At 39.6% G+C, this 24,116-nt stretch overlaps 1 protein-coding gene across 2 annotated transcripts in view; it reads left to right on the top strand.

The window, feature by feature from the left end:
- Positions 1–3,133: 3,133 nt before the first annotated feature.
- Positions 3,134–24,116, top strand: part of oprm1 (opioid receptor, mu 1) — a 41,923-nt gene continuing 20,940 nt past the window's right edge. The window contains exon 1 of one of the 2 annotated variants that reach the window (XM_040001547.1): positions 3,134–3,842. In XM_040001547.1, coding sequence (XP_039857481.1) covers positions 3,601–3,842 — 242 coding nt within the window. In that variant the 5' untranslated portion in view covers positions 3,134–3,600. The remainder of the gene's footprint in view (positions 3,843–24,116) is intronic. The other variant, XM_040001548.1, reaches the window with a different exon arrangement.

The following is a 24,116-nucleotide window of genomic DNA, read 5'->3' as shown; positions in this document are numbered from 1 at the left end:
ATTCCCACATGAATATCAGGGAACAAAATCTGAAGACCAAAAAAAAGAGTCCTGAATTAGACATATGAATAAGGCTAACAGTCGCTTTTTTTTTTTTTTTTAAATCTTTTTCTTTAAATGAATTACTATCATTAAGATTGACATGACAAGTCTGTCCATGAAATTTAGCTGCCATCTGTGCTCTGTCATAGCAATGAGTGTAGCATCTCTTGGTGCAACACTTCTCAGTCTTGCGCCGCTGAATCATGAACATATCACTGCAAAACACATTTAGAAAGGAAGCTGACCTTTTTGAAAAGGGCACTCAGCCATAAGCTCACAGAAGCCTTGTGGCCACAGAAGTAAACCTGTTTCTACTATTAAAGTCAGAGCTGAAAGGAAACAGTTTTTATAATGTCACAACCAAACAGTGTGGAAACAAAGAAATGTAACATCATCAAGAGTCTTCATATATAACTATAACATTTGTAGCATCATAAATGATTTTCAAATATGTAAATAGGACTTGATGTTAGTTAACTTATTTAAACTTGCAAACAGAGATGGGTAATCCGATTACTTTTTTCAAGTAACGAGTAAAGTAAGGGATTACTATTGCAAAAACGGTAATTAGATTACCTTTACTTTCCCGTAGGATCGCTGCGTTACTGCGTTACTAAAACCATGATTTTTTTGCGAGAATGTCTCATGACAGTGACGCAACGTTCATGACAACAGCTGTGTGCAGATCAACAGTGGATCATATATCGAGTGCGGGAGAGAGTATGAGCATGCAGCGTTTAAAGCGTGGACGTACTGACCTTACTTTAAGTTTGATTCCATAAAAAGTGACAAAAACATTAGTGTCCGTTGTGCGTGGGAAGAAAACTTCTTTTTACAGCGAAAAAAAACCCTAAACTTCCAAGCAAGCACCGAGTGCGCTATGACGTAATAGGAAATTCACAGAGAAACTGCCATATCCTTCCACTGACCGCTGCAGCACACCTGCACCAGGGTAAACCTCCGCCTACCCTACTCCTGCTTTACAGGTGAAAATAGAGCAAAATGACCGCTAGTCTTTGACTTTATTTATTTTCTGCTGTGTTTTACTTGCATCTATTTGAAAGACTGAGTGTAAACACAAAAAAATATATATTTTATTTTATGTGCTGGAATGTGTAGAAAATAGGTTTAAATGTTAAACAAATTTCTTCCAGTCAGAGAATATAATTTAATCTTTGCTTGATGCATAAAGTTAAAAGATTAAAACTAATAAAACAAGTTTTAAAAGGAGACTTTTCCATTTGATTACATTTTGTATGATGGATTATGCAGAAAAAGTGGAATTGGGCTGAAAGATCTATCGCTTTATCACCTATTCAGGTTGAAAATCGTGTTTTTAAAAAGTAACTAAGTAACTAAGTAATTAATTACTTTTGAAAATAAGTAATCAGTAAAGTAACGGGATTACTTTTTGGGGGAAATAATCAGTAATTAGTTACTGATTACTTTTTTCAAGTAACTTGACCAACACTGCTTGCAAATGTGCTAATGCACCAAACATATCTGCCCATGCATATGAATTTAAATCAACTGCAGAATTATTCAGTGCATTAATGATTATGTTTAAACACTTACAAACCAAAGCAGTCTTTAACTGGTCTTAGTCAGAGTGCTTTTGCTGTCTAAACATAAACATATATATGTATATGAACAGGATTCAGCATCTGAACCATGGACTACGGTGATTACGTCCACCATTCACCCTAAACATCACTTTGGCACTTCATTCTATCAAAACTGCAGAAATACTTGTATTATAAAAAAACAAGTTTTCCAAGAAATTCCCACTGTTCAGCCATCAATGGAATTTTTAATCACAATCAACAAGACACTTTAGCAGGATAACAGAAGGATACTGGGTTGAGCTTGTCAGACTTAGCCAAAGTGATAAAACTGTTCTTTCACAAAAATAGCATTAATGCTCCCTTTTTTAATCACTTAACACACAGATGAATTAAGCTTTCAAGTTCTTCTTACTGTGCAATTTGTGTTGATTAAAGTATTTGCAAGTAACAATGTTACAGCAGTGACTTTGAGTACCAGTAATGATCATGTTGAAAAGCTTTACTCTGGAGCCTTTGGCACATTTGTTCAATGATCTTTTGTCATTTTTGAAGCTATGTGAAACTGTAATGAGACAAGTGGGGACATTATCTCGATTAAAATCAATTCCTATTGGATTATGCCATGCTACATTCCCCTGCTCGGCTCACATAATTAGAATAAAGCACAGAAACGGAAATCAGAAGTGAGAAGCCTCATCAAAGCGGTACATGTGCAGGCATGGGTGACTTGACACATAATCACGAGTGTTCTCTTTGTGTCCTCAGACAATGCATGTGAGCATTGTATTATCCTGCAGGTACTACAGAAGCAAAGACTATCACTGTAATGCTTCACTTTAAAACAAATGTGGTGACAGACAAAGTAAATGTCCTGCAAATTGCTGCTCATAGAAACTGATACCAAAGCTGAAGCATTTTCTGGTGGTAACAATAGCCTGTTTCTTAGCTGCGTTTTAAAAATGTCCAGTCAGAATGAAGAAAGAAAGAACCAAGAAGAGCTGAAAAAAGGAAGGAAGAAGAGAAATAAGGGAAGAGGGATGGGAATGAAGAAGGAAAGTAAATAAAAATTAGGGAAAGAAAAATGTAATACGTAAAATGCAGAGAAAACAGAAAGAAAAGAACGTAAAGAAAAAATACTGAAGTACTGAAGGAACAAAGATGAGCAACAAAAAAATCCCAATGACAGAAAACTAAAAGAAGAGGGGGGAAAGTGAGGTAAGAGAAAGGAGATGTTAACGTGTAGAATGAAAAAATAAAGGAGCAGGAAAGTTAAAAGGAAGGGGAAGTGATCAAAAAGTATATAAGAAATGAAAGAAAAAATATAAATTATTTAAAAAAATTATAAAAAATGTGTTTTAAACCCAAAATGGTCAAAAGAGTGAACAGGGGAAAAGAAAAGAAGGAAGAACGGATGGAGCAAGGGAGGAAGGGAAAACACAACTGGGGGGTTAAAGGTGGAAAATGAGAAGAAAGAAAGAAAGAAAGAAAGAAAGAAGGAACGAAAGTAAGGAGACTAAAAGGAAAGAAGGACGGAGCAAGGGGGGACTGAAGGAAGCACAACAAGGCATGCGAAAAGGGGTGGGAAGGAACGAATGAGTAGACATGTGCGAACAAAAAGGGGGAATGAAAGGATAGGAAAGAGGCAGTAAGAAAAAAAAGAGAGGAAAGACCCTAGAGTGAAAGAAGAAAGGGAGCGAACTAATTCATTTTCACGTCGTCGCTTCTGTCCCATGCAGGCTCGCTGGGCTGCGCGAAGATCGTCAGAAAACTCGTTCAGGCTGCCGTTAACCCTCAAACCGTCAATACGCACGGCACATTCTTCAACACGCTGAGGTTTAACGCCACCGGCGGCCCATCCCGCGCCTTACAGGCAGAGCTGCCCCGAGCACACGACAGAGAAGCACCCAGCGGGGCATCACAGGCACCGAGTGCGCTCGACAGGCACCTGAGGGGAAGTGAAAAACGCGCCTGCGGTACGTACCGGTCGAGGACCATGGACAGCGCCGGCAACTGCTCAGAAGCGGATCAAAGGAGCCAGCTGTGCTCGTTTTATAATGGCAGCAGCTTGTGTGGGAACTTCACCGACAACACAAGCTTCGCCGAGGGGAGTAGAGGGAACAACATGGAAATCGACGCCAATCCGGTTATCATAGCGATTGCCATCACCGCTCTTTACTCCATAGTGTGCGTCGTGGGGCTGGTTGGAAACGTGCTGGTCATGTATATCATTGTCAGGTAAGGCGATTAAAAAAAAGAATGAAAAGAAAAAACTCTTACACTGGTTTGAGTGGATGTTTGTTCTCAGACTTGTTGCACACAATCAGAAATGACTTCCAACATTAATTCACGGGTGTGTGTTTTCGTCGTGTGTTTTTATGAGGCCGTGGGAAACCATGTGCTTGCGGTGTTGACAGCGCTGCGAGCACAGCTGCCGTTCGTGCGTAAAAATGCCTCCAACAACGCAGCAAATTGCTACAGCGCCAAAACCCGAGCTGAGCGAAGGGAAAGGAGGGAAAGAGCAAGAGTGAAGGGAAGAGGAGGTGTGCACAAAACACACTTTTCACTTTAAAACAGTGGCAGCTGACATCTCTTCATCTGTCGCTTTTAACCACGAGCAAAAATGATGTGATGCTGTGACGTGATGACAGCACGCGCCATGTAAGTCTCGTGCGAACGCACACTCCCCGTTCAATGCTGCTGCCTTCTTGTGCGCAAAGGCGTCGGTGTCTTGTGTTTGAGCAAATTCAACGAAAGTCTAGAAATAGTTGGGAATGGTGTTAAAGCAAACACCTGCTAATATAAAGCCTGCAAGTGCTAAAAGTTAAACAGGTTGCCCGGCTCTGAATCCACACATTAGATGAGCAGATTTGTGGATATTTGCTTTCTAAAAACAGACATAAGCTATATGTTCAAGCATGTTGCTTCTTACGTATAGATAACCAACCTTCTTGCCAAATTTCATATATCATGTTCACATCTCACTGATACATCTATCTAAAATGCCTTCCCTTCACGGGGTCAGCTTTTATCATTTCAATCACTTGGTACAAGAAGCACAGGGTGATCATACATGTTTAGTCCTACAGACTTAAAATCCGAGGCCACTTGCCTTTTTATTGTCAGTGTAGACCAACTGGAATAACAGAAATAGTCTTAGTTTCATTGTGTTCATTGGTTCACCACTGATTAAAAAAAACTTCCACCTACTTCAGTGGACCTCACTGTCAGAAGCAGGATTTCACTGGTCTTTAATTACACATGAACCCCTGACATTTATGTCAGTTAAATGCTCCCTGGTGTTGTGGATTTGTTTATATATATATATATATATATATATACCTGTATAGACCAGACATATACTCACATATATATCAAAATATATACTTGTATGCATTTTATATACCGTATATACCTGCACTGGAGTTTTTATATAATGGAATCACTGTGATAAGCATTTAACCTACATGTTTAAAATCACAAGACCCACACATCTGGGTCAAATATTATCCACAATTATATTAATGAAGTTTGTGCCACTTGTTGTATGAGCATATGTGATCAATACTGTCTGAAATGAAGTAATTAGGATCAACAAGTAACCTTTCATTGTGTTATGGCCAACGGTGACAAGTCCAAGCATAGGGTTAAATAAACTTGACCCTGCTGAAGATGCACCTGGGAGCCTCTCTGCCCGTCTTCGTTGCCAGAAGGTGGTGAACCGCCCATCTTTAACCAATATGGTAAACAAACTTGGCCCGGCTGAGAGTGCACCTGGGACACTTTTTGCCCATCTCCGTTGCTCGAAGTTGTGAAAAACCTCCTTAACGGATATAGTGGCAAACCCCAGGCAGCAAACCTGACAAAGTTGTCAGGAGGATTCATTGTTTTGTCTCTGCAATCGGTTTGATATCTGTAGTTTTGCTGACTTTTGGACTCGATCTGGCCATAAAACTGTCAAAGGGACCCAATTAAAAATGATAGATGCTGGGAACAGTGCTCAGAAAGTTATGGAGTAGTGCCAGAAAGTTGTGTAATGCAAGTGTCGGAGATTAAAGAAGGGACAAAGTGCAAATTGACAACTGATTGGGGAAAAGTATTGACAAATATATTACATCAATAATTGGGGGTGTTGTGTAGAGTTAGAAAATACTTATTAGTTTAAATTTAATTCGGTCACTGACCCTATGAAATGATGGGTCAGATGCCATCTTTTAAAATTTGCAACTCAACACTAGCCACTGGAATGCTATCTTATTCCAAACGAGGCTCGTTTAGGTAATAAAAAGAAGCTGGACTGGTGGAGCAGGATGAGGATGTAAAGAGCAAGAATACCTTAAGGGCTGAGGGAACAAAAACTGCTTGGCAGCCAGTGGTGAAAGTTAGGTGTGATTGCCTGCTTAATTGGTCCAGTAGAGTTATTGAAGTGTGACAGTGCAGAGAATTTGCCTTCATGCAAGTGATTGCCGAGGTGACTTCTCTGGCTATGTTGACTCCCTTCACCGCTAATAGAATATATAACACTTATAATTCTCCTCACTTGTCCACTAATTCAAGGACAGGTGAAGGCTCATGCACACATCATCCCCACACTAATTGCAGTCTAAGTGCTTCCTGAAATACATCTGTTTTCCTAAAGAATGCGTACATCTACGCCGGATGTTTTTTCCTCTCTCCCTTTTTTTTCCACATCTGTGCCGGATGTTTCCTGCACCAAATCACTTGCAGCGAATCTTCTCCCTTCTGCCTCCATAGCAACAAACCAGAGTGAAAAACAAAGGAAGAACAATGCAAAACTGTAAAATGTCTTCTGATGTCTGGCATTTATCAGTTGGTGTGTTAAAGCCATCAGCACAGACTGTATATGGTGAAGGGCATCACTTTCTCATCCTTGGCTGTTTTACCAAAGCATAATAAAAAGGAACCCACCCAATGATCCCTGGCTTCTCTCCATAGTAATCAGAAGGCTGCAAGTCCTAATCCTGACAGGCAGCCTGGAGCCTGCGCAGGCACTTCTGTGACCAAAAAAGTTTTAAGGATTTGTGCAACTTTTTGAGCAAATGAGACTTTGTGGGAATTGCAAGGACGCTAGAAAATATGTTTAATTTTCACAAAAACCACAGTCCACCAGGGTCATTAGCATTCATTATTCTCTTTGTCTTTCTCCCCTTCTCTGCATGTCTTATGCTCTTTTCTTTCTGTCAGCAGATTGAGAGTGAACTGCCATTTAGCTAATGATACACTGTGGATATTTACTTGCAAACAGAAATGTAGTCTTGAATTCTCTGTCCCCATCGAGCCGTAGTTGAAAGTAGTTTGTTGAAATTAAAAAAGAGATATCAGCTGCTGAGGGATATTTTCTCCCGCTTGCAGTCTGAATAATGATAACCTTAACGCTATAAAACATCTCTCTTTCACTCTTTATCTCTCTGTCCTTTTGCTGACTCTTATGGCCCTTCACAAAACTCTGCAAACATCTGCAAACATCCGCAAACTTCTCGCAAGCAAACAGACATTAACAGAGATCCGCACGCTCAATCGGGAAAATCGATTGCGGACGAACAGAAACTGCTGGGCTCCACAAGGAGTGTGCTGCCGGCGCTGAGTGCTTCCTGTTACCATGGAAACGCAAGGAGGTGTTTTGAGCGTGATGAGTGCAAAGTGACTCCATCACCACCAAACCGAACCCCATCTATCCTCACGAGGAGCTAGACCTAGTTGGGCACATTTATCAGCTTTCAGTGTTTCCTAAACTGTAATCGATTGAACATCTGCAGGCTGACAGGCTGACCTGCATGCATCCAACCACTGCTGCTTCCTCTGTACTGCATATAGCTCCACAACAGATGGCAGAATTCTGATGGTACTCTAACACTCTAAGTTCTGCATATCCCCGTTCATACAAGAGCTTCTCTCCAGTGACATGAAACATGAAGAATCTATAAAAAACGAATTGCTTGGGTCCCTGCTAATGGGTTTTTCATAGCTACCTGAAAAGCTAAAACAAGATAAGAAACACACACCTTGGTATGTGCTTTATTGCTGAGCAAGCAACGGTCAAAAAGATATGCTTAACAAGCATATTTTCAAAATCTAAATGGTATTACCTTTTAAATTCAGTCTGTAAAATGCATTTTGGCCTCGCAGGCCTTATGTAAGATTTCACTTTGGTTATTCCAGAGAGATTAAATGTCTGTTTCAGAATAAGTTAGACAAGTAAGTCTAGTTTTTTGTAATAAAAATCCCCTTTGTGTTAATCTTCTCTCAGCAAGAAGCACTGTAGGGAAGGGCCAAGAGGGTAATGGTCCCAAAACAACTACAGTTCAAAAGAACTACTTGATGTGTATAACAAGACTAGCTTCATATTGACTTTATCTGAACTAAACAGATCCCGGGGGCCTTTACTTGAAGTCTAATGTAGTATGGGGAGGTGGAATAGTTAGATAATTAAGCTTTAAATGTACAGTGCTTAACAAATTTGTTAGACCATCTGTCATAAAACTGGAAAACACAAATATTTTAGAAATCTAGGAAAAGCACGTTTAAAACGAATCATTTCATTCTTATTTATTATATAAATAACAAACTGAGTTTACATTTTTATCATCAAATTTCAGCTTCTTAGAAGTCAGAAGTTAGTCAAGCAATGCATTCAACCACTACAACTAATTTTTCTGTTCAGGAATGCAAATAAATAACTGAAATTTTTATTATGTGTTCTTTTTTGTGAAACTATGAGTTTGAAAATTCAGAGATTATTTATTATAATAATGATATTTTACATTTTTAAAAATCCTTTCTGTTAACGAGCTTGTTCATACTGGTAGAGCTACCATTGCACCTGATGGTGGCCAAATAAATGTGTTATGCACTATGTTTGTGGACACAGCAGCTCCTTTAAAACAGCTGCATTTTGTGCAGAATAAAAATCTGACATTGTGTTACAGATAGTAACCAACAATTAGCAGGAAGTGGATTGTATGGGAGGAGAATGACCTGTACCTCATTAATACCAAGTTGGTTGCCGGGTATGCATACTGAAAAAGGCGAAAAACTGCAGGAGCCCTCAAGATTGACTTGTTTTTCTCTAGATCTTAAATGTTCTCTCTGATGAGTGTCGGTAGGTTGTGGTGGCTTGGGAAGCAGACACCTTTCATGTGAATTTTTGAGCATCCTCATGCATGATAGATGTGACTTCTAAGGCCTCTTTATAAAACAGATTTGTGAGAACGTTTGATCTTCCTGTAACTTAAGCACAAAAACCACATATAAAATTTTAAGCACTTTGATCTGAAAATCTCCGTAGGGGTATTGCATATGCGTCCCAGCCTGTGGTGAACTGTACTCAGGGACGCTCTAATGAGCTTGATATTTAGCTTCGTTTATCTAACCAAATATTTTTTCTCCCACTAAATGGTATGTGTTGCCTGGCTTTTTCTTCTTCTCGTTTTAGTTTATGGCTATATTTGGGCTGATGTTATATAAGAACAAATCATAATTCAGATGCTGTCAGTTGAGGCTGATTTAAGATTTACAGATTAGAGCTGCGCAACTTACAATATTTATAGACTTGGTTTTTGTTTCGCTAATCTTTTTGGAATCAAATGGGAGCCGTTCTAAATCTATAAACAACCCCTTCTAGAGTTGCTCTGCAGTGCACGGATTTTTCCAGGTACAGCCATGAGATCGTAAACTGACTAAATCAACAGCAGACACTCGTAACTCCCAAAGCTACCAGCACATTTGTATTCCTCCGTGATTGTACTTGGCACATACTTCTCTTCTTTAGCCAGCATCTGAGAAATGGTGTTTCAACCTCTTTTTTGTAACAGCTGGACATGCAGCAATCATGTTATATGGCTTTGATTGCTGATAACCAATGACAACGGAACATCTTGATAATTGCCTCTTGCATGCAATTACCTTGTTTGCCTTTGAGTACAAACTCACCTAGAACAAAACGAGTGAAGACAAATTTATTTATGGAGTAACATTCATCCTTGGCAACAATAAAACTATCAGCTGCAAATGAAGAGTGATTGTTTGACTTGTGCATTTACGAGACGCCGTCTGAACCTCAGTGATCATTGCTATAATCGATGAGCAGGAGACTGACAGCACAGCATGAACCTCAGAGAGACACAAATTCAGCTTGCTGCGTCATGCTAAATTTGTGTATGTGCGCACAACAGGGTGGTACAGAGTCTAATATCTTGCTAAGGAGACAATTGTGGGTAGAGCATGCAGAGAAGTAATTAGCCTGTCCTTCCTGTGTGTGTGTCTGTGAGTGATGAGTTCCCAAACACCACTGGACACTGCTGGAGAATTAGAGCTCTGTCAGTCTGCTTCCAGGAGCAGGTGTTCTGTTGAATTTAAAGACCGAACGAAACGAAGGAGTTAGACGACAACGGCGAGCGCTTCACCAGACTGTGGAGAAAGCAAAATGGGGTTTTGTTGAGTAACGTAATGACAGGCTCTTACTGTAAACACTGAGAGGATGAAGGAATGATGATTAATTAAGAGGAAACAAAAGACTGATTTTGCGTCTTTCTGTACTCGATGATTGATGGGAGCTCTTGGCTCTTTTGTCCATCTGTCATTTCTAAAGTGACTCACTCTCTTACCCTAACTCTGCTCTTTATACTCTATGACAGGTGCTGTAAAACACGTCTCTTTTCATCAAGGCTGACTTTTTAATGAGATTGGAAGGATCTGTTCTTCTGTAGCTCTTTATCTTTTTATTTTTTAAAAAGTATGACGTGCCTTTAAATTCATTTATTGCCACGACTCACAAAAAGATAAGAAAATAAACAAAGCAAAGAGGGCATGCGATGACCTCATCTGAAGTGAAATTCATCACAGGTTGACAGTTGACAAATATTTTCACAGCTCTGTCGCACTTCCTGATAGAGGTCAAGTACTTCACGTAAAGCAGAAGATCCGCTTTACATTTAAAAGGTTGTTTCTAAAGGACAGACTTTGGATTTTATTTTATCTATTTCCATATTTGTTATTTCTCAGGATGGAAACCCATTACCAGAGTGAATCACATTGAAGTGTATAGAAATTGTAAAAACCATGAGCAGGGCACAATACAGACATTTTTGAATACACGCAGTTTGTGTGATTTATGTCATTGTGGTCCAGATAACCATATTTGGAGATTGTCTGAAGTGTTTTGCAAACTAAATGCAAGCATACCCAACTAGGCCAAGTTCTCATTGTGGTTTTCATCACAAGATGGACAATATTTTCCTAACACATGAATTTAATGTCTGCAAATACCTGTCAGAGCTGCCAAATTTCAGCTCAGCTATAATTTGATAACAGCTTTAACTGTTTTAATAAACTTATGTCGTTTTCTGTTGCACCCATATTGGATAGTTTCCATTCCTGATGCCATATTTTACAGGCTAATTAAGCGCTTGCATTAAATTAGTTTCATTAAATTCTTGGCTTCAGTGCTTTAAAAAACAAACTAATTTAATAAAAGTAGTTTTAATGACAAAATGTTAACATTATATTTTGCTGACAGGACAAAGACTGAAGTGCTTACAGATTTCAAGCTAATGATACAAAGTATAACATTAATTACATTATTTTAGCCTAAGTGTTGCACTTGTTCATGATTTTACAATAGTTTTCGTTTACTTATCTTTTCAGTGAGTCATTGACCTAAGAGTTGTTAGGTTAGACAGTGAATTATCATTAATATGAATTGATGTCTACACCAGCATAACATCTTATTTCAGCAGCACAAAAACTTGCCTCCTGTTATGCCAGAAAACCTTCCAAGAAGACAGAGAAAAGGTACATGTTTTATGACTTAGTTTAGATTGCACATATATCTTATTTTATTTTACCTTGAGATTAATTATATACTTTTGCATTGCATTTTATTACATTTCAATATGGCACGTACATACAATCAAAGGGTTTAGTTGTTTGTTTTTTGACAGCTGTTGCATGAAGTTAAACTTAAAAACACCGCAAGTTCTAAAATGGAAACCAGTGAGTGGTTTTCCTCTTTTGAATATTTGTTATTACTCATTAAGAAAGCAAAACTATCTCTTATTCAATTATTGATTGATGGAACAATCAATAGATTACTCGATTACTAAAATAGCTGCAGCCCTAATATATATTGCCAAAAGTATTCACTCATCTTCCTTCGCACGCATGTGAACTCGAGTGGCATCCCATTCTTAATCCATAGGTTTTAGCATGATGTTTGCCCACCCTTTGCAGCTATAGGAGCTTTAGCTCTTCTGGGATGGAATGGCTTTCCAGAAGTTCATTTGTGAGGTCAGACAGGCACACAGTTTCTGCACTCATTCATCCCAAAGGTGTTCTCTCAGGTTGAGGTCGGGACTCTGTGCAGGCTGCTCAAGTTCTTCCACACCAATCCCCCTCTTCTATATCCTTATCGAACTTGCTTTTTGTTCTGGCGTGCAGTCATGTTGAAACAAGAAAGAGCAATCCCCAAACTGTTCCCAGAAAGCTGCAAGCACAAAATTGTCCAAAATGTATTGATATGCTCCTGTCACTGGAAATGAGGGGCGAGCCGGACTGCTGAAAAGCAAACCCACACCATAATCTCCCCTCCACCAAACTTTACACTTGGAACACAGCAGTCAGACAAGTGCTAGTAGCTCTTCTTCTTGTTCAACATGTAAGCATAGACTAGAACACTTGTAGGTGTAATTAGATTACTGTTACTTTCCCGTAAGCACGCTGCGTTACTGCGTTACTAAAACCGTGATTTTTTTGCGAGAGTGTCTCATGACAATGACGTAAGCGAGTGCGACGTTCGTGACAACAGCTCTGTTCAGATCAACAAAGGATAATATATCGAGTGCAGAGAGAGTATGAGCGTGCAGCGTTTAAAGCGTGGAAGTACTTTATGCTTGGGAAGAAAACTTCTTTTTACAGCAAAAAATCCCTAAACTTCCGAGCAAGCACCAAGTGCGCTACGACGTAATAGGAAATTCACAGAGAAACTCGCGGATTCTTCCACTGACCGCTGTGGCACACCTGCACCAGGGCAAACCTCCGCCTACCCTACTCCTGCTTTACAGGTGAAACTAGAGCAACAGGACCACTAGTCTTTGATTTATTTTCTGCTGTGTTTCACTTACATTTATTTGAAAGACTGAGTGTAAACACAAAAAATATTTTATATTATGTGCTGGAATGTGCACAAAATAGGTTTAAATGTTAAACAAATTTCTTCCAGTCAGAGAATGTTGCATATAATTTAATGTTTGCTTGATGCATAAAGTTAAAAGATTAAAACTAATAAAACAAGTTTTAAAAAGAGACTTTTCCATTTGATAACATTTTGTATGATGGATTATGCAGAAAAAGTAGAATTGGGCTGAAAGATCTATCGCTTTATCACCTATTCAGGTTGAAAATTGTGTTTTTAAAAAGTAACTAGGTAACTAAGTAATTAATTACTTTTGAAAATAAGTAATCAGTAAAGTAACGGGATTACTTTTTGGGGGAAATAATCAGTAATTAGTTATAGATTACTTTTTTTAAATAACTTAACCAACACTGCTCAGTACACACACAGTACCTCATCTAGGATACTGAATAACACAAGTACCTTTGTGTTTCAGGATTTCAGTATCGAACGGTATTAGAAAGGTGTCCTTCAGTATGACGTCTAGTGATGTGAGTGATGTCACTAGTGAGGGAGATAGTCATTGTTTGCTAATCTTTGCTGTTAGCTTTCTTTTTGTGCAAAACACTTGCTTTGAATAACCATATAATTAAACTTATTAATCTTAATCACCGCTATTACTAAGAGCAAAATCCCTGTGTGTGTGTGTGTGTGTGTGTGTGTGTGCATGTGATACCATTATCCTTTGCACAATGGCTTCAAGAAAGACTGCTGTATAATGGGAACAGTAACAATGGAGTATAGATGGATGTCTTAATCTTTATGCAAATTAGTTGTGGGGTTGAGGTGATAAAATGCTATAATGTCTCTTATTACTGTTCAAAGCATTCGCCCAAACAATCATATTTTTTTATTGAACTGAACAACTGGCAGGAGGGACATGCCCAGTTGAAAGTGTACTTAAGGTGACATAAAAAAAAAGTGACCAGGGTGCTTATTCAGACATGAAGCCTACACATGTTCACATGCCGTCACATTAATGGAAAGGAGTGCGTGTCTAAAAGAAGATAAAAGGCACAGCAGTTCTATCCTCATCACCATTTTTCTCTGATTGTTCATGGATATCGATCTCCTCGTATCACACTGCAGTCAGGTCAGAAGCATTCTGTTGATAGGTGCTTTTATTAAATGTTTCCATAACTGAGCATGTGTACAGAAGAGAAACTGTTGCCATCAGTGTGGTAAGATAAAAATATGTGCCAGAACATTTAAATATGAAAATATAGAATTATACTTTTTGAAGGAAAAAAAATCTCTAGGGACGTTTAACACCTACAGTGGTGTGTTTGATGTAGAAAAGCCTGAAACTCCAGCTTGGTACTGAGTTCATTAATTTAGTTGAATATTATTAAAAATGCTGATTTTGTAGTCTTTTGTAGTCTTAACTTTACAGGCTTCGCAGTATTATAACAAAATAAAAAGCTTCCTCTCGACACTCTTGAGAGGAAGGTTTTAGCTGCGAGACAGTTTAACAATATTTACAAAATAACTATGAAAAGCAAAAGACTTCTCAAATGGCTTGTGTGGGGTGGAATTGGAAAAGCAGAAAATACACAGAAATGGAATACTTCTATTATTTCAGTCATTAAAAAATAAATCGCACATAACTCCTGCAGCTTGTAAAATCATAAGTGCTTAAGTGGAGCAGCAGTTATCATTTTAGAATATAGGAACGATGTTTTGTGTGAGTTGTCATGTGTATGTGTCACTGGCAGCCTGTGAGCATTGACCCTCAGCTTGAGCAGAGGCACATCTGTCACAACAATGTCCATCTGTCACAGTGTGACCACCACGGCACACTTGCTGAGCTGTTTACTCCCTCAGTAAATGTGTAATTATTCATCTTTTCTATTTGTCTGCCACTTTTGTGTATGTGTGTGTGTGTTTGTGTTTACACATCTGTTTCCCTGTGTACACGTGAGTACCTGCATACATTGCTTGACAGCTCAGGAAATCTTCATGCTAAATCATGGCTTCTTCAGTCCATTTCAGGGAGAACTGTGCCTCTATTTTGTATAACAATCCACACACATACACAAAGTTTATGAGCGTTAACGGTAGTTTCAAAGTTTACATGTCACTGGTAAGTTTAATGCAGTGGGGATAGGAAAGTTTTAGCTGAAGAACAGGATTAAGGGGCATTAATTCATTTAAGCTCCATGTGTGTACTTTACTGATACTAAAACATACTGTGGGCGATCGTGGCTCAAAGAGTTGGCAGTTCGTCTTGCCAACTCTTCTGACACAACGAGCGAGACTGTCCGAGCCGCTCGTTGTGTCCTTGGGCAAGACACTTCACCTGACGCCTACTGGTGATGGCCAGAGGGGCCGATGGCGCGATATGGCAGCCTCGCTTCTGTCAGTCTGCCCCAGGGCAGCTGTGGCTACAACTGTAGCTTGCCTCCACCAGTGTGTGAATGTGAGAGTGAATGAATAGTGGAATTGTAAAGCGCTTTGAGGGCCCCGAAAAGCGCTATATAAATGCAATCCATTATTATTATTATTACTTGTTGTCTTGGTATTTTTGGCTGTGAGAGCAGCACCCTCCTATTTTACTCTCGTCACCCTGTCCTTTTGTGCATATCACTGCTACTTGGCACCATCACCGAACTTTCAGACACGACTCCCTACTTGTCTTTGTGATGACTCTGGTAAAATAGAGCCCTGTGTAATAAACCTATTAATGATTAAATGCCATTTTTCTTTCTTATAAACACACACACAAAACCCCAGTAAAGTCATTTCAGATAGTCGCTTCAGTATTATCATCAATTTATCACCCATTGGGAGTTTCTATGACGACTAATGGTGAAAGGTGAAAGTGTTTAATTAAGCAGCCGGCTCAGACACAAAAGCGCTGTTTGATGGCAGAAAATTCATGAATCTCTCACTGCATGTTTGTGTTGAATCCCACTGTTTCAGGCTGCGACGAGAATGTGTTATCAGCTATTCAAAGTGGTTCCTTGGGAGTGCTTCATATTTCTTTATGTGCTTTCATTCCATGCTTTTCTTATTCTCCTTTTTAGTCAAGGTTACGCTGTTGTCAGGATTTGTTGATGCATATTTATTCTATTTATCAAGACTCCTATTTAGTATCATCAAGTGTCATATTTGGGCTATGAATTAAATCTGTATTGATGGAAAGGAGCAATGAGAAGGTCCATCCATCCATCTTCATCCGCTTTATCCGAGGCCGGGTCGCGGGGGCTGCAGCCTAAGCAGAAGGTGAGAAGGTGCTTTGGGTATTTAGGTTTTTTTTAACACCTTCATTTTAAGTTACCTCTGTGTTTCTACCGCCTACTGTACAACTGCTGCTTCCTTCCTTATTACTAATCCTCAGTATATACAACCAAACATATTACATTTGTCAAAGATCATTGTTCTCCTGCTAGTTTTAGAAGGTCATGCACGCTGAACATTTAATAACATATTTCACCATTTTCTCCTTTTGAGGCTGTTAGCTGTTCTGTATTTGATTTCTTTGTGTAATTTCTAAAACAGAAATGACTGTTTGTCAACATGCAATCGCCAACCAATGCAGAAGTTCCAAAAACTCCAGTTCATCTGGAGGCAATTATTAAAAGTCACAGAACAGCTGTGTTTGTGTTGTTGGTGCCTTTTGGAACATGTTTAATACAATTATGTGATGAATATTATCAGTATTTTGGCTTAGGGTGTCTAAAAAGTTTCTGCTTCAGTTTTGGTGAGTGAAATTATAGTATTTTATTTGTGTATTATTAAGCACTAATGAGTAGATTTGTGCATCTTTGAATGGCAGCCATAGAATTTATAGAGACCGCTTGCCAATTAACTTCTGCTGGGGTTCTGTGTGGTATCTGCACAGAGACCTCAGATGCTGTGTCTGCAATCTGCTGGAGCAACTATTCTAGTTTCTAGCTTCCAATGTTCCTGTTACCACTGGGAATACTTTGGATTATACTTTCCACCTCTGCTCCAGTTGTTTCTTTGGCCCCTGGTACCTCTCTATTTTCTCATGCGCCTTCCTCTTGATGTTGCTGATCACTGAAATCGCTACATCTATCATAGTGCGGTCTTCTGGGGTTTTTTCAGCTACCACTTTGTCTGGTTAGTTGGCCAACAGCTGCTTGTCTGTCTGGAACTAGAAAACCTACAAAGACTTAGGTCTGTTGTTCTTAACCATCAGGACCCGGAGACTTCTGGTCCATATGCAGCACAAACGTTCCTATACACTATCCCAGCCACTTGGTTGTGCTTCTCAGTGTAAACTGTCCCAGCTTGCATCTTACATCTCTCTACTTGGATGGTCTTTGGGACATCTTTGCACAGTTTGCAACTTGGGTCCTGCCTGTATGGATCTGGTGCTTTAGGTCTGTTCTTGTGCTTCAATGATCAAGGTATTTTCTAGACACTTTCTTGACATCAGACACTTCCTCTGGCAGGTTCCTGATATATTTATGGATGCGTTTCATCCTGGATTGTGGCTCTGACACCCACTTTACGTGGAGACTTCTGTCCATTGTGAGATTCTGTGTTTTTACATCACTGGCATCTGTCTCATCCTGTGGCCATCTTATTTTTCCAGGTTGTTTTCTGATAACCAGTACAATTTCTGTATTGATGGCTTGGATCATATTCCATCCGGTTGGCTTCTCACAACCTATCTTGCACATCTTTATCATGGTTCCCTCTGACTTGTGAGATTACCAGCTGTCCTATACATCTACTACTCTACCTTCTGGTAGCTCCACAACTTTAGTCTGGATCACCTTGGCTTTATTTGCAGCCATTCATTCACACTTATCCAGTCTGAATAAGACAAATTTTCTCTTTTTTGTGCAGTCATCTCAATGCACACAAAAGACATTTGAAAGTGAAATGTGAAAAGGGAGCAGCTGCTAAAGCCAGTGCTCATTAAAGGGACGCAGGAAAAATACATTTCTGTATTTTTTTCTTTTTTCAATGCCATGTTCCTGCTTTTATATATACACATCTTATAGCTGTTACTGTTGGGATCTTCCAGGCAGCTCACGCATAAAAAATGTATAAGGTTAACACTGAGGTGATCTTTAACACTTCCTTGGGTTTTGTGACTCTGAAGATGAATTATTGCATAGTGAAACTCTGTGCAAGCTGTGGATTCAGCAGTTTTAATACATTTTTCATCAAGGTTACTACATCAGGTGTTTCATAGATCATAACTAACTTCATCTTTAATGATACACCTTACATGACACTGGTTTCTTTTTATAGTCACATTAAATAAAACTTGCATGATTCTCCTGCAAGCCAAATTAAAAAGAACACTTAAACGCTTGATCCCTGAAGAAATGTTAGCTCTGGAGAATTTATATGGCAAAAACTCTGCCCATTATGTCAAACAGGCACATTTTAAATGTTTGTATTGTATTAAAGAGGGGAAGAACAGTACTAACCAGTGTGCTAATGTAATTACTTGAGCTATTTCAGAAGCTTATTTGAGCTGACATGTAATTGATAAATGCTGTGATGAAGTGCTGTGAGTAATTTAAAGGATAATTCCAATTTATTTCCCATTAATGTGGTTATTAGGCCATTATATCCAGCCGTCACTGCATTCTCTGCCCCTGCTATAGAAACAAAGAGTCAACATGGCATATATCAGAGCAACTAATGCAAGTTCCCTGCAGCTTTCAGTAAAAAGCTTCAGGGAAAATTCCCTCTTGTGCAGGCAGCTGGCAACTATATTAAGCATACCTACTGGATGCAGTTTCACTCTTCATATGCACTCACTCGCTGCTACATTAGGTACTTTTTCAACTCTTTGTTCACATAAATGTCTGATCAGTAAATCATACAGCAGTAACTCAATAGCCAGAGGTCATAGGAGAATGGCCAGACTGCTTGAAGCTGATAGAAAGGCAACAGTAACTCAAACAACCACTTGTTACAACCAAGGTATGCATATGTGCATTTCTGAATCTTGAAGGAGATGTGCCACAGTAGCAGAAGATCATACTGGATGCTAGTCCTATAAGTTAAGATCAGGAAACTGAGGCTACAATTTAAACACAGTCACCAAAGTCTAAGGAGCTTGGAAAGAAAAGCGTCTGGACTTCTTTGAGTTTCTTGAAGATGTTTCACCTCTCATCCGAGAAGCTTCTTCAATTCTAAGGTCAAATGGTGGAGAGTCCCAGATTTAAACCCAGTGGGAGTTTCCCCCCAAAGAGGGACAAAAGGACCTCTTTGGTCATCTCAATGCACACAAAGGACCCCCTGATGATCCTCTACCTAATCACATGAGCCAAGGTGTGAAAGTGGGTGTAGGTCACAATCAGCCAGGGTTTCGGGTGAGCTCATTGTGAAACCTGGCCCCACCCTATCATGTGATTTCTTGAGGTCAGATGGCCCAGGATGTGAGTGGGCGTTAAGGGGTCTGGAAAGGGATCTCAAAACTGGATTATAGATGGCAGAGAGTTGGTGTCATAAACCACCGCCTCTGTTCAAAGATGGTCGCTCACAGTGGACATAGATGGCTTCTTTCACTCCTCTTTCAAACCATCTGTCCTCTCTGTCCAAAATGTGAACGTTGGCATCCTTGAAAGAGTGACCTTTATCCTTAAGATGCAGATGGACTGCTGAGTCTTGTCCCGTGGAGGTGGCTCTTCTATGTTGTGCCATGCGCTTGTGAAGTGGCTGTTTGGTCTCTCCAGTGTAGAGGTCTGGGCATTCCTCGCTGCACTGTACAGCATACACCACATTGTTAAGTTTGTGTTTTGGAGTTTTGTCTTTCGGGTGAACCAGTTTCTGTCTGAGTGTGTTGCTGGGTCTGAAATGATCCGGGATGTCATGCTTGGAGAAAACTCTCCTGAGTTTCTCTGATACACCGGCTACATAGGGGATGACAATGTTGTTGCGTCTGTCTTTCTTATCCTCCCTCGCTGGTGTCTGATCTTCTTTTCTGTGCATCTTTGCTGACTTTATATACGCCCAATTAGGATAACTGCATGTTTTAAATGCTTCCTTTACATGTGTGTGTTCCTTCTTTTTCCCTTCAGGCTTAGAGGGAACATGTTTTTCCCGGCGGTGTAGGGTCCTAATTACTCCAAGTTTGTGTTCCAGAGGGTGATGGGAGTGAAAGAAGCTTCTCGGATGAGAGGTGAAACGTCTTCAAGCAACTTAAAGAAGTCCAGACGCTTTTCTTTCCAAGCTCCTTAGATTACGATGATCTGGATGACTGAGAGCCTTCACAGACACAGTCACCAGTTGGAAAATATAAGGCTGGAAAAATGCTGCATTTTTGGATGAGTCTCAATTTGTGCTGCAACATCAGTGGTCTTGGTGGTGTAATGATGTTGGGGAAGTGGGGTATGTTATTGGTACACTTTGGTTCCCTTAGTGTGAAAGATGGATTTGATAGTTCCCTGATGTAGTGGTTTATACAGCTGCTTAACAAGTAAGAGCTCCCTGGTTCCGCCCTGGAAGGAAACACAAATCCCTTTGGGGTTGTGTCAAGAAGGGCATCAAACGTAAAAAGCTGCCAAATCAAATATGCAGAGTGAAATGTCCAAAGGGAGAAGCTCAAAGTAGCTTTTTAGTATAAAAGATTCATGCACATACTGTAATGTCACCCATTAATTTTGGATATTTCTAATCCTCAATGTTGGTTTAAGTCAGGAGTTACCTCATATGAATGAGACATTGGAATGCTGAGTTACCCCTTAATGCTAGCAAGCTTTGTTAGCATGTTGCATCCACAAACTGTACTATGTAATCTACATGCGAAGGGACTCTTGAAACACAAGAATTTAAGTCACCAAAGCTGAAGCAGAAACCTCTCGTATGGGCTTTACTACAGAGTAAGCCATTACATGTCAGATACATCCATTAAATTGCCCCGAATGCATCAAAAAAACAGACGTGATCAGGAGCTCCAGTTTAGTGAATCCAGTTAGTAAATGGTAAATGGACTGATTCTTATATAGCACTTTTCTACTCTTCCGGAGTACTCAAAGCACTGTATACAACATACCTCATTCACACCCACTCATACAAGCACTTCTTTCTATACTTGAACCAACATTCACACTCCAATGAATACATCGAAGAGCTACGTGTGGTTAGTATCTTGCCCAAGGATATTTTGCATGCAGACTGGGGAAGCCAAGGATCGAATCATCAATCTTCCAATCAGTAGCTGATAGTAGCTCTACTACCTGAGCCACAGCCACCCCGTTAGCGAAGGTGAGGCCATGCAGACATCAGCTTCAGGTCTATGTGTAGGACACCTGTCAATCAGAGCAGTCACGTCCACTATAAAAATAGCAAAACCATTTCTTTTTTCTTTTTCTTTTTAAAAAAATGCAACAACAAATAAACAAAACACAGTAACCAAAGGTAAATTTCATACATTCGGTGGACATCACAGTGTCATTAATGCGAGTCCTTGTGGCTGTAGTAGTTGTGTAACTTATAGTGAAAACCTGATATTGTAACAGTCCTGGTATATACTAAATAGAAAAAAAACCCCATCAATTTCTTCTAACTTCCAGTCTCAACATCCTATTACTGCTCACCACATTAACACATGCCTGTGAGTCAGACATGCACAGAGTCACACCCTGTGCACCCATATCCATCATGTTCCTCACACTGTGCATGGACTGTGTTACTGGTCAGAGCCAGAGGCATCCAGATGTCTGTTCACATGAGCAGCCTCTGTTTCAGCAACCAGGACTTAATGGTTTATCTGTAGCCATGAGCAGCTAATGAATCTTACACAGGGCTGCAAACATGCATTCGAGCTTCGTCGGCTAATGATGGATTATGTTTAGGTTGCTGTGTAACAAAAGCCATAAAAAGTAATCGGAATCTGTTCCAAACGGTTGAGTGTGTGGCTTTTTACTTTGACGTTTACTGAAATACGATGACAAGACGGTTGATTCACTACAGCCAAATCAAAGCTTATAGTTGTGCCCAAATTATTTAATATCTGCTTAGCTATTAGTCTCCTAATATCTGTTATCTTTCCAAGATTATCCATTTTACACATCAAAGATAACAGGCAACCAAAACATTGAGGAAATGTTTACTTTGTGTCAATATAGCCTGTTAGTCATCCAGGTCATGGTAGTCTTGAGTGCTTGCCTTGAAAAGAAGGCAACTGGACTCCTTTAGGTACATGTGCATGTTGTGTCTCTCTTCCAAGAGGTTTGTTCAGTTTCAAAACAACTGTCGGAAAGTCCAGAGTATTTAACCCCCAGTTCCGGTTGTCCCCTTGGAGATTTTACACCTGGTCCAAGGTGTGAAATCTCTCTCCCCGCTATCATGTGAGCTATTAAGATCTCTTGAAGAAAGGTGTGAGTCGAGGTTGAGATGCTTGGGAAGGGAATCTGATAGCTGTTAGTGATAACCTCTGTTAAACAAGGGTCATTCACAGCGGATGTAGATGCCCTCCTTTACTGTTTTCTCAAGCCGTCTCTCCTCCAAAATGTGAACCCTGGCATCCTCAAAAGACTGTCTTTTCTCCTTTAAAGTAAGTGTACAGCTGAGTCTTGTTCTGTTGAGGTAGCTCTCCTTGTCCCATGCATTTGTGGAATGGATGTTTTGTTTCTTGTATATAAATATCTGAGGCACTGCAAAGCACACATGATGTTCTTTTGCTTTTGTTTGGCTACTTTGTTCTTGGAATGAACCCTTCTTATATTTTCAAAACAGAAATTTTATGATAATATTGAATGATTATTATTGTTTTATGGGGTATTTTTGTATCTTAACAAGGTAATCTCCACAGCTTTTTTCAGTGTCTGTTTTTCTGTTGTTACTGCGGTATTAAATGAATGAAGCTAAAGTGAATTATTTTCAATCATTCCTACTTCCTGTGAATTATACAAGAGTGATAATGTTCTGGTGCCGAACCCATTACATATCTTCAGCTAATGGCAATGAGAAGAAAAATATATATGCTGCATTAGTTTTCTAGTTTCTAGATAATGCCATTTTTGGCAAGTAAATTGTTTCTCTTTTCAGTCTATTTTTCAACCCACACAGAAACATTAAAGCAAATGAATGTTACAGCATGGTACGTTAAATTTAATCGGGCCTGATATACCGTAAGAGTGTCTTATCCCTGGTCACAGTTGTTGCCATGGTGAAGAGCGACCCTCACATGTGAAAATGCACAGTTATTGACTAATTAACATTCAGGGACATTTTAATGGCTCCATGCCGTTTACTTTCATAGGGACATGCTGTGAGGGCAGAATGTTTTTTCTCTCCTGCCTGTTCAGCTCATATGTGTTCACGTCTGTTACTGTTTCAGTGTTTAGTTTTCTGTTGAACCAGAGGGAAAAGAAGGCTTGTAGATTATTGGTAGCCTGAAATAATGGTCCAATTTTCATCCTTTGTTATTGAACACCTGGGGTTAGACTGCTTCAGTGTAATCACGCAGGCAGCACATGCAAAAAATTACTCGCAACAATGGAGAGTTTTTGTATTTGTGCATATGCCGTTAGTTTTCAGGCCCATTTTATCCACAGTGGTGCAGGGGTCAGTATTCTTTCCTCCCTGCAAGAAAGATCAGGGTTTGAGCTTCCTGGGCAGCTGGGGCGTGGAGGGTGTGGAGTCTGCTGTTCTCCCTGTGCCTTTTTTTAGGGGGTTGTAATGTATGGGTCTAACCAGACACTTTGGAACTAAAAAGATATCAATCATCAGCTATCAATAATCACATAATCACATAATCACAGTAGAAAATTACAAAAACACATTGAAATGTGTTGTAGATGTTCTGGATTCACACTTGGTTACCGCAGCTGTCTCGGAGTGTGTGTGGAGAGTTCGTCAATCTGTATAGAAACAATGTCGCTCTTGCTTTGTACACTATATGCCATCAAAGACACGTACGTTCTCACTTTTATTACTGTGGCTACTTTTTGCGGTGAGTGTGCTCTCAGTGCATGGTTTTTATTATTACTAATAATAATTATGACTCATGATGTGATTTAAAGCAGGTTTGTTTATGATGATTTTTTTTTCTTTTTGGTAAGGAAAAATGATCCCACAGTCATGCATATTGTATCGATATAGCATATATATGCTATATATATGGGGCTCCATGGATTAGACTTCTCGAGCATATCCCACCAGTGCTCAATTGGAATGAGATCCGGGAAAGGTCGCTAAATTCATTGATGATCTCCTTAAACCATTTCTGAACTCATTCTGCTTTGTGGGAAGGCGCATTATCCTGCAGAAAGAGTCCACAGACATCAGGGAATACCGTTTGATTGAAAGGTCTGCAGCAATGCTTAGGTAGTTGGTACGTGTCACATAGCGCATCCTGGTGCCAGGTGTTTCCCAGGTAAGCG

Source organism: Simochromis diagramma, unplaced genomic scaffold (assembly GCF_900408965.1).
Source record: "Simochromis diagramma unplaced genomic scaffold, fSimDia1.1 OVJJ01000421.1, whole genome shotgun sequence".
NCBI classification, from domain to species: Eukaryota; Metazoa; Chordata; class Actinopteri; order Cichliformes; family Cichlidae; genus Simochromis; species Simochromis diagramma.
Note: the sequence above shows the minus strand (reverse complement) of the source record. Positions and strands in the feature narration are given on the sequence as shown.